Source organism: Seriola lalandi, unplaced genomic scaffold (assembly GCF_002814215.2).
Source record: "Seriola lalandi dorsalis isolate HSWRI2012SDOR001 ecotype SW California unplaced genomic scaffold, Sedor1 jcf7180002054285, whole genome shotgun sequence".
NCBI classification, from domain to species: Eukaryota; Metazoa; Chordata; class Actinopteri; order Carangiformes; family Carangidae; genus Seriola; species Seriola lalandi.
This window is the reverse complement of record NW_019524838.1, coordinates 394,869-406,693: the sequence shown is the minus strand read 5'-3', so window position 1 is coordinate 406,693 and position 11,825 is coordinate 394,869. Positions and strand designations below refer to the sequence as shown.

Here is an 11,825-nt window from a genome sequence, read left to right as displayed (position 1 = left end):
AAAGATAGGAGCATAAACCCTGGTGTTTAAGGTGCGATAATTACTGTGGCTCTGGCCTTTATCTTGCGCTGCTGATTGTTTGCCATGATGACAGGTGCTGTGGCTGCACTCTGTAGCTTTATCGCCATGAAGCAAAAGCAACTCCAGAGGCAAACACACTACATTTAATTAAAATAAAGAGATAAGTTTGAATGGAGCTCATGCTAAGCAACACCCACCTAACTATTTAAGCATTTGTAGTAAGATTTATATGGACATTAAGTTTAAAAGACTAAATCTCTTGAGTAATTCTGCAGCTGATCTTTGCAGCGTATAACTGCAAAATAAATAAAATATCATATTAGCATTCAGAGTTGGTCTCAGTTATTCAATTGCCTGAATATCACAGCAGAAATTTCTACAAGAATGCACTAAGTAATATAATACCTCTTTCATCTCTGCTGCTTTTTTGCATAATTGTTCCTCTTGTCAGTTTGAGGTGCTTTTTAACTTTGTTTGATGATGCGGTTTTGAAATGTTTATGCCTCAGAATGAGCCTGGCCCTGTCTGCTTTTACCTCAGTTTACAGTAGTGGGTCTCAGACTTTCTCTGGCATGCCCCGCTTCAGAAGCTGAAAAAAGTTCATGCCACCCATTTTTATCAACTATTAATAATGAGAGGGGAAGCAACCAATAAAAAAGGATCCGTGGTGAATTTTACTGGACTAAAGGTCAGTGCGACAGAATTGGCAAAGTCTGGTTTATTTTCTCCCTATAAATCATGTTTGTTCAACTTAGTTTCACTCCAAACCCCCCCCCTGCAGTGGCTCTCTGCCTTCCCGCCCACCAGTTCGAGAACCACTGGTTAAGAGAGACAGACAAAATCAGACTCGCATAAAGTTTGTCTCCATACGTGCCCATCAGTCTCAGTCTGAAATGAAAACACATCCCCCAAACAGCACATCAAATTCCAGCGTGTTCGTTACTGTCCTTGTTAAAATTCCACTCCTCGATTGTGTCCTAATTGGAGCGTTGCCCCACACACACAAACACATGTGCACGCACGCACATTCACACTCTTCCAAAGCTGAGACGGAGTGCGAGAAAGAGGGAGGGATGCACAGGCACCATAGCTGTCAGCACCTATCCCGGTAATGGCTGTTAAAACAATGGCCTCTACACCCTGTCTGCTCTGTCAGGACTCATCCAGCACTTTGGATTCTCTGAGGAGTGTGTGTGTGTGTGTGTGTGTGTGTGTGTGTGTGTGTGGTGGTGGGGGGGGTGTAGTATTAGTATTAGTATTAATATTCTCTGGGAGGGGACAGGTAGCAGCAAGGACGGTGGGAAGAGCAACAAGAAGAGAGGGGCAGTAAGAAAGCGGTGTAGGGCAGAAAGAGGGGTCAAAAATAGAGCAAGTCCATTGTGAGGGGCAAGTGTATAAATGTGTACAGTGTAATACATACTGTTGGTGCAGTATGTGTTCCCATGTACACTGAACAAACGCTTTCACACAGAAGTAAGGCTGCAGCTAAATTATTTTGAGTGTCAATTATTTTTTTGATTAATTTTTTCCAGTGGTTTACATCATTTTCCTCTTGTGACCTTTAAAATTAAGCTTCATGACCCTTCATGAGACATTACGACCAGCAGTCCAGACCCCAATGATATTTATTATACAATAACATGCACGATCAGTTGTGCAGCTCAGAAACGTACAGTGAACGCCCAGCTTTCGGGTCTCCGACCACTAGATTGACAATCACTTGTTTAGACCAGAGCGTCAAAAGTGTAAAATGTTGATGATGTTCTAGAGCCCGAGGGGATGTTGTTTAGACCAGCAGTCAAACTATTCAATTTACCATGACACCAAACAGGGAAATGCAGCAAATATTCTAATTTGAGAAGCTTTTGTTTGACAAATCTCTTGGTAGATTTAATAGATAGTCGAAATTACTGCTGAGTAATTTTCTGTCTGTTGACTAATCAATTAACTGATTAATTATTGCTGAATGATGCAGAAGCAGAGGGGAGCTTTCATAATGTTAGAAGAGGAGAGTTGTTGCCTTTTCATTCAGCTGTTTGGGCTGTTTCTATGACAGCAACATGGTACAAAGAATCATGGGAGCATCCGCTATCCAATATACTACTGCTTTTCCCATACTAAATTTGTATGTGGGGGAATTTTCTCTTTTCCACTTAATGAATGACTGACTCAGGGTGAGAGGTCAGTGTGAGGCCTTAGGTCGCTGTGCCACAGCTACTGCACTAAATCTTACAAGCCTTGAGAGGCTCAGGCGGCTCCTCCAGACGCAGCCGTGGTTTTCTGCTGATACTACTGGTGCCAGGGTTGATAACAGCAGACCTTGGATGGTCAGTAACAAGTGGCTGGTTTTTCTAAGAATCAGCACCTGGCCATGTAGAGTCATGTCTTCTTGTTTATGGGTAACGAACCAATAGTGAATTCACACATCCCTCCTCTCCGTCTTCTTTTAGATATTTGACCAATTATGGAGTGTAAGCCATCTACAGTAATCTCTCTGCGTGTATAAAGATGATCCTCAGGGGTTCCTCCTTCAGAATCGGGGTGACATCATGCACAGAAACCTGTACTGACAATTCCTCCGTTCTCCTTGATCAAGCATCAATAAACATCCTGAACTCCAGAGCTCTTTCTTCACCACCGATGATAAGAATTTTTCCCTAACATTGTATATTAACACACATACTCAACAATGCACATGTATCTACATACACACTATTATTAGTGTGTGCGTTGTACAGTGAACAGTTTGGATGCAGCCGGTCTTTGAAGTAGGAGGTACAAGATGATGAGTAGTCGGATGATGGCAGGAAAGGTGACAGAGGAAAGTGGAAAGCGGGAAAGTAGTGGGTGAGGCAGGGGGTGGGGTAAAAAAAAAAAAAAAAAAAAAAGGTCATGGTCTGTTAGGGAAGGTGATTGTTAATACAGTAATCCAATAATGTGTCTCAAGGCCACACAAGTGGGATGTGAGATGTACTGTTTGAGGATGAGATTGTGTGTGTGTGTGTGAGAGAGAGAGAGAGGCAGAGAAAGTGCATGTACCTCTGTGTCTGAGGGAAGTGTTAAGGTCACCTTGGCACCCTGTGTGTGTGTGTGTGTGTGTGTCAGGTAAACATAGTCCTGCAGTTGCTAAAGCAGCTGAGCTATGAGTCATGATTCAGGCGTGACCCCTCCCCCCCCGTCCTCACCTTATTAACATCACAGACAGCAATGCTCAGGGCTGTGTGTGTGTGTGTGTGTGTGTGTGTGTGTGTGTGTGTGTGTGTGTGTGTGTGTGTGTGTGTGCGTGCGTGCGTGCGTGTGTGCGCGCGTGCGTGCGTGTGTGCGTAAAAGCTGTGTTTGTGTGATTTTTAGGCAGAAGGTGTGAGGGAAGACAAGTGCCTTCGGGGGAAATGAGGGCAGCCTAAGGCATGAGTCTGCATATGTGTGTGTGTGTGTTTGTGTGACAGAGGAGGCATGTGTGAGGACAGCTAACCAGCGACAGTCCCGAATTAACCTTTCACCTTGCCTCAAGCAGGGAGAGACAGACTCAGACTCAGACCATGACACAAACACACACACACATGAACATGCAGCAGGCCTGCTCAATTAGTGAGTCGATAGTTCAACCATTTGCATTCAGAGTTACTTTACACTAAGCACTGTAATCCCTCACACTCGTTGCCGCCCTCTCTCTCTCTCTCTTTCTTTCTCGCTCTGTCGTCCTCCTCTCTGTGCTTCCACTGCTTAAATGTGCATTAGTTTGTTTTGTAGTTTGTGTGTATGTGTCCTCTGTGATACTGATGCTGAATAATTACCAGGGTGAGTAGGCTAAATGGATTGTCCCCGACCTCACCATCATACCCTTGGGGCCTGCGTTAACATCAGCATCAACATCACACACACACACACTGGTACACAAGCACACACTATGCGCGTAAACACACATAAAGGCAGGCCAGAGGTCGGACTTGTATAATGAAAAAGCACCCAGAAAGCAAAGGCCATAAAATCCAAGTGAGCGATGTGAACATGAATAATATTATACGGGTAGTTAAAGCCATGCAGTGTCATTGGTCAGAGATACAACCGTGCTGACAGTTCCCATCAAGTTAACTGCACTGGTTGCTTTGTTTTCTGTTTTGGACTCCAAGGATCTAATTAGTGCTCTTTCTTGTTTAATTCTGTTTTTTTTTTTTTTTTTTCTTAATTTCAATGCATGTAAACTTGGACAAAACCTTTTCAGGCAGCATACATTTGCTGATAATTGTTGCATAAAAGCCATCATGGCCTTGAGGATATTCTGTACTGTGACTATGAATGCTTTAAGAGCACATTTTCTGGTTCAGACCACTGGATATTAACAATAGGAACAATAGGAACAAAAATTATCACATTGAAAGGCCTGTCTCTTATTACATTTTGAATCATATACTCGACAAATAAACCTATAAAATGATGGTAATCATCAAATAACCTTTTCATACCTAAGCCATGTCCATGTGATAGAAGTAGCCCCTCTTTTAGGTACCAGCTCAGGTTGGAGCTTGGCTGGACAGAGTCCTTCTGTTTGTAATGACCTTGTTCTGCGCCATGTTTGTTTGTGTTGCCTTCATACAAAGTGTTCAATTTAATTTACTTCCGTTGCTGCACAGAAGCTTTAACTTGTAAACCCATCACTTGGTGAACTTAACTAGTTGTTTTATCTTGTTTAACCGCTTACCTTCCTGCCATTGAACCACTGGACTTGAACGACTTACAAATCAATAAGAACTGTAGAAATGTTCTAGTTTCGACTGGTAGTGTATATACAAACAAATAGATAAAAACATCTTAACTAGGGCTGAGAAATGAACAGAAAAAGTATCAAAACCAATATTTAGAAACTCGCACTGACTTAATCTTGCCTGTGTCAGTTTGTTCGGTTAATATCCAGCGCATTGGTGCGTGAACGGTCCCCATAAAACATACTCTGTCCAGGGTTAGCGTCTGCCCTGTCCAACTAACATAAGTCTGCATTGACTTAAAGCAAAGCGGGTGACATGACCAAACAGTGACCAAAGCTAACACCACTAATTTGTTAAATCACTTGAACACAATCACATTGCCACACATGAAGAGTGCATGGATAAAAAAAAAAAAAAGAGACCGAAAAGCACAAAAGTAATCGTTCACTACTTGCAATCGAAGTTTGAAATAATCGTGATATTGATTTCAAGTCATATCGCCCAGCACTAATCTTAACCCATAGGAGACTGAGCATAACAGTACTGCAGCACAACAACACATAATGCATAAGTTGTTATTGTATTGTAGCGTTGCTGACTTCCATGGAAACAAAACTATAAATGAATACATTAATAAGATAAAAAATGTAAACATTACTGAATAACAGAAACTTTTCACTAAGTGCTTACTGCATCCACCTGTATATTTTAATTGTATTGTACATAAAACTTTGACACCTCCAGCTTCTATACTATTATTGATAATAGTATATAATATGATAGAGATGTCTTTTAGGTTACCTCTTATATATATGCACACACACACACACACACACACACACACACACACATATATGAGAGCAGGCATAAAGTCACCAATAAGAACAGATCATCACAAGACTTTTCACACAGCTGAACGGCTGGAAAAAACAATTCAGCTCCTGTCTGCTGACAACCTTATATTCATTCTTTAATTTTCATTTTTATTTTAAATTAGCCATTCGTTTTTAAGAGAACTTGAGCCAGGAACCAACATGGGGATTTAATGTTCATCTATCTGATCCAGTTCTTTCTGCTGGCCACTTGTGCTCCTGTCTGCTGGCCAGCTTAATTGCCACGCACTGTAAACTGTGAAAATGTTGTGCCTAGTTTATCTAGTTATATCTCTGCTGTTATCATCCTGTACAGGTCCAATTACAGCAGCCAGTCTGTAGCGACCGTGTGGAGTCTGCAGCATTTCAAATGACCTGCAGCTGACTGTGTATGAAGCAGTTGCACGGTATAGATAAGGAAAGCTGGCAGATAGATCCATCCAGCTGTTTAACGAACAGAGAAATCTGTTGTTGTTTTATGATGACACAGTGCTAATGCCAAACATCTCTCACACACACACACACACACACACACACACACACACACACACACACAAAAGTACACACAAATAAATGTAGACACACACACACAGTTTTCATGGATGTTTCTTCAGTGAGAGCTAATCCCCTGCCGCTGTCAGCCGTGTTTTCGTCTTCTTCAGGAAAGCTCCTTACACAAGCCAAAGCTCATCCTGAGTGTGAAAGAACACACACGACACACAAGTATACATATGAACACACACACACGCCCAAAGTTAGGACGGAAGATCTCTCGTCACTTCGGGGAAGTCGTGTCCACCCTGTAAATAACCCGGAGATATGAACGGCACATCTCCATAGCCTCTTTCCCATAAGTACTCTCTCACATTTCTTCGTTTACACACATACACACAGCTATACACAAATGCAAAACGTGCTTGTGCAGCATAGCACTCTATAATCAGACTTGTTCTTAAAGGAAACAGAATTAGTAAAAACATTTGTACTCATGCCATGTGCTGCAAAAATACACCAACACTAATGCGCGAACACACAGCCCTTATTCAAGGGCCCTTATGTCCTCTTCTTTCTAAACTTGCAATGCCTTAGAGGTTGTCTACTCCCGTATTTGTGCTGCAGCCAGAGTGTGTGTGTGCATGAGTGAATTTAATCTCCCATGTCAGCAGAAAAGTGACACTTTGCACAATGTGCTGCACAATATAGTGTGACAGAGTAGTATGTGGGCATGATATGATAGCAACCAACGCCTGTGTTACAAAGGATAAAACGTAATGCACATTGATGTAGGAGTGTGTAGGGTATGAAGTGAAATGGTTTCTAACACACACTCATGTACACGTACTGCGTTTCACCTGAGTGACTAGGTGAAAGCAGAGGAAGTGAGGTCAATGAGGTGGAACCTTTGGTGTTGTTCTATGTTTCCCAGAGGATCGATACAGCAGTGGAACAGAGCTGGCGAGGCTTATTTCCAGTACCGGTGTTGACTCTTGTGCACTTAAAAGAAGTCAGCGTGCATCCGGGATAAGTCTGCAAGTGCTCAGGGCTGTCGCACTGTAAAATCTCTTGTGCTTTGAGGGCTCTCTCATGGACTTTTTTTACACTTAATGCACACAGTCTGTAAGTCTGCAATCCTGCAGACACTGCTTCAGGGTATTACACACAGTCCGTGGCACTGGAGCATTAAAATACAGAATAGCTTAAGTTACAGATATAATTTTTGTCAAACAAATTATATCTGGAAGTTTAATTGGTCAAACAAAATTACAATTCTGCTATTAAATTGCATATGAACATATAAATTTATATAACTAGATTTGAAATACAAGTCTCACATAATTAGCCACAGTAATGCTTCCGCCCCAGATATCACAAAGTGTTGCCTCATTCCCCATAAAGTGTCATTAGTCTGGGTTTATATTTTTAAAAAGTCAATGAATTTATCATGGGTAAAAATTTGATTTTACAAATCAATAATTCTAACATCTGAATAAAAAGTGGATTTTGGAATGATAAAAAAATTACCATTTGCAATGCATTGCTTGCATGTCGTATTTATGCAGATGTGCACATCAGAGGAAGACCTTGTTTATTATAAACTACACTTGACATAAAATCTCTGTGTAAACAAGTTCACACTGATTTGTTGTCCATTGAAAAAAATCGGGGTGAATATCTGCGAGCAATGAACTTTAAACTGTGAGCTCTTGAGAAAACATCAGTATCTAGAGCTCAATGTGGACACTGAACTCTGGCTGTGAAGTTCTTTACCAACTTGACTACTGTCTCACAAACCTGCTTTTCTATAAACTATTAATTTAATAATCTATATTTTATCCAAAGATTCATTATTAGGTTCCTTACCATACCTAAACCTCTCAGAAAAACGTTATTATTCCTTTAAGATGTCACCAAACACTCATTGTGCCACAAAATGTCATGTATTATATCCTCTCCTCCTGTTGGCATCCCTGTGAACAATCCTGAGTTAATTCCACTACTGTGAAATAAGACTGGAGCTCAGCACCGCACACTTCTCCACCAAACCTCTTCCACTTCCGACCACTGCCAGTGAGCCTGAGTGATAAGATGGATGAGGGAATTTCCCCCATTCTATCCAGTGACCTATCAGTACCACCCCTGTAAATCTGCCTTGTACCTCCTCAATCTGTCTCTCACCGCCATCGATGCCCTGTCGATCCATCCTCTCCATCCTAAGCAGCAAAGCCCTGTGGCTATGAGCAACGCTGTGTTCACTTCAATGCCCACTCCAAATCTGCTCTTTAACTCTCTGGCTCCACCTCAGGACAATGTAAGGAGACTTTCTCTCTTACTTTTCTCTGCTCTTTGCACCTTTCTGTCTCCAATACATACTGCTTCTGTCTGTATTACTACATTTCTCAATGCCCGCCTGTCTCTCCTCATCAATTTTATCTCAGTCTTTTTTCATCTCTTTGCCCTTTTTATTTCTTTGGCCTCTGTCTTAAACCCGATGTGTTTTTCTGTCTCTCTGCATCTCTCTTCCCATCTGTCTCCGTGTGTCGGTGGTGCATACGGCACTTTCTCTCTTGTGTGCATCAGTCCTGCACACTCTCTCTTTTTCTCTCATAAACATCACTGTTTCAGTGTGTCTGCGCTCTTTTCTGCTTTGTGAGGGTAAAGACGAGTTATGAGCCGACATTTTTTTCCATGATTTACAGCTTCTGTGGAGAAATATTTTACACCTCAACACAGTGCGAGTGAGTGAATTCCACTGTTGTATTAGCAAAGAACTATATAAAGTGTTCAGTATATCTGAGTGGCACATCATAGTTGATGGACATTGCAAATTTCCCTCCTACTTAACGTCTCTTTCCAAATTCTGTATATTAATGCAGTTACCTATGGTCATCCCCAAACCTTTTCATGATTTCTGCTGAGAACGTTCAATCACACGACACCTGTCAAATGTCTTTCTCTGCTAAAAAAAAAAAAAATAGAAAAAAATAAAAACTTCACATCAGCATCAAGTAACCTTTCATTTCTGTTGTACTGATGTAAGCCGCTATCTCCTGCACCTCAGCAAATCACAGTGAAGCTCTCTGAATGGAAAGATGGCTCTCTCACTCGCTCACTGGGTAAAAGAAAGATAAGTTTGACAGTTGGGTTTTGGGTTTAATGTTCCCCTTTTAATGCCTCACGATGTGCTGTTTTCAGTCCAACCACAGTGTTACCTCTGTACGTCATCTCTAGCTTTAGTTTCATTCATTTGCACAAATCTTGTTTCAGTTCCTTGATGTGTCAAGAATTGTGTGTATTGTGTTCTGCATGTCAGTCATGTTAGTCTATTAGTGGATCAAGTCAGGGTACGGGTCAATCTATCACCAGGTTTTCGTATTATTTTATAAACAATAAGTCTCGAAACTCACTATACAAGTGATTTTTTTGTTATGATGGATACATACTGTGAAGTCAATGTAGCATACATGATGATTCCCATCATAAATAATACAGATCTCTTGCTCCTCACAGCGACCAGTGGATGTAACCATTTGGTATTTGCCCTTGGCTAAAAGAAAATCTATCCTATTTACTTTCTGTCTATCTCCTCGTCCTTCACTCTCTGCATTTCTCATTCTTGTTTTTTTCACTACACCCACCACTCTCTAAGAGTTAACTTGTTGGCAGAAGTTTGGCGTGTGCAGCCCAGACAAGTTATGCTCTAGGGTGGATAAATACAGTTATTTCAGCTGAAGAGCCCCAAATCCACCAAGACAAAAACGGAAAGAAAACAAAAAACAGCGGCAACAACAAATTTATATCCTCAAGCACCATTTTATCTGACAAATACTCCACTCATAATGCACTTAATTTCCACTACATCATGTTATATACAAAAAGACGCAAACATGTACATACACACACACACACACACACACACACACACATGCACACGGATACACACCACTTCACTGCCTATAACCATGCCCACAGCTATCCCATTGTAAATGCATGAAATGTAACTGTTCTATCACATGCTCTCTTCCTTCTGGTGGAAATAATTTCCCTCACATTGGCTGTGATTTCATTCTCTATAGTAAGTAATGACAATGACCAAACCTCATTGTATGATCGTCATACTCTAGAATAAATAACCCTGTTTCCATTATGCTGCCCCACTCTACCCCACATCTCTTTCCATGGCTTATTGTATATGTGCATCTTAAATAAGTATATCAGTCTACAGATATCTCAAATTTTAAAGCCCCTACACATCCCACGCATTTTAATACAATGCATTAAGTATTAAATGGAACTGTCAGTCCCTCAGCCTTTTCCCTGTATCATTAGCTGACACACAACACAGTATAAATGGTTAGGCTTCAATCTTCTTGTCTCAGAAAAAAAAAACAATGTTGGATGTAGCTGGATCAGCTTAATGACAAACCGTTCCAAGCATACCTTGTCTGTTTAGCCCAGGACAGTCACTTGAATTCTTACTCCACCTGTTCGTGCAGGTGACTGCAGGACAGATTTTTGCCGTCGTAGCTTTGTTTTCATGTAAATGCACACTGGCAGCCAAATGACATCGGCAACTTCCACGTACTGTGACATCATATCCATCATCTTAATCATGCAGGACTAGGAGAAGAGTGTGTTTCAGTTCAAAAGTGTTTACATGTGTTTTCAATGGCCACACTTAACATCATAGCTTCATTCTGGCCACATGACACCAGTCTCAGTGCAATGAATTGTTCCAATGGCAATGAGGCGCACACTTTCAGACAGTCTTTCCTCAAGTGTAGTCATGGTGTTGCACTCTGTAATCACGATTAATTCTTAAAGTAGTTGTGTGAATGCTGAAAGAGGTGACCCTGAGAGAGAAGTTCAGATCCCGCCCACTTTCACACCTCTGCACACCTGGCCAATCGCTGCATAAATTGGGCGTGACTGTTGGATTGTCTGTTTTGGAAAGTTGAAACCTGTCTGCCTGTCTGTCTTAGGATTTGATTGAGTGTCCGTCCGTCCATCCATCCATCCAAAGTTGTTGTACTCACTTGTTCTGGTGCTTGGAGCCCTGGAGATGTGCATGGTACTGCTCAATGGAGTTGAGGACCACACTGCAGACACTGCAGGAGTAACTACTGCGCAGCCCTGGAGAGAGACAGACACACAACCACACAGGTACAGCGGTTACTGGGAGGGCATTCTCTAAAAGTATGGTTCATAAAAACCCTTGAAAGCTGTCATCATCATCATCATCATCATCACCATCATCAGCAGCCGCAGCGGCACTGAGGCCAACACGAGCAACAATAAAAATCTGAACTGACACCAAATAACTGTCTAATTTTAAACTCTGCAGTGCAGGCTAATTTTCCTAATTAGAGTGCATCTGCAAAAAGATTTGATTAGACTAATCATTAGCAGAAAGCCAGTAACATTTTTAGATCCTTAGCTCACTGCCTTCCTCTTTGTAGTGTGTGCGAAGGTGCCTTTTTGAAAGCTGAATTTCAATAAGGTGAGAAGAATTAGGACACTAGGAGTAAGAAAAGAACAGTGTAGTACTGTGTATGGCTGTGCGTGTGTGCATGCATATTTGTATTGTATTGGCGAATGTGTGCTTGAGATGGTGCGGCTCAGACACAGATGTGAACTAATTAGAGGGTTTGCAGGTGGTAGAGATGAACACCCAAAAATAGATGGATGAGGATGGAGATAGTGACAGAGTGGGGTGAAGAGCGATGGGAGG

At 41.5% G+C, this 11,825-nt stretch overlaps 1 protein-coding gene across 1 annotated transcript in view; it reads right to left on the bottom strand.

Moving 5' to 3' along the window:
- Window positions 1-11,825, bottom strand: part of LOC111654665 (zinc finger matrin-type protein 4) — a 51,283-nt gene that overhangs the window by 3,194 nt on the left and 36,264 nt on the right. Inside the window, exon 6 of the mRNA XM_087173840.1 lies at window positions 11,131-11,227. Within this exon, the coding sequence (XP_087029966.1) occupies window positions 11,131-11,227 (97 nt within the window). The remainder of the gene's footprint in view (window positions 1-11,130; window positions 11,228-11,825) is intronic.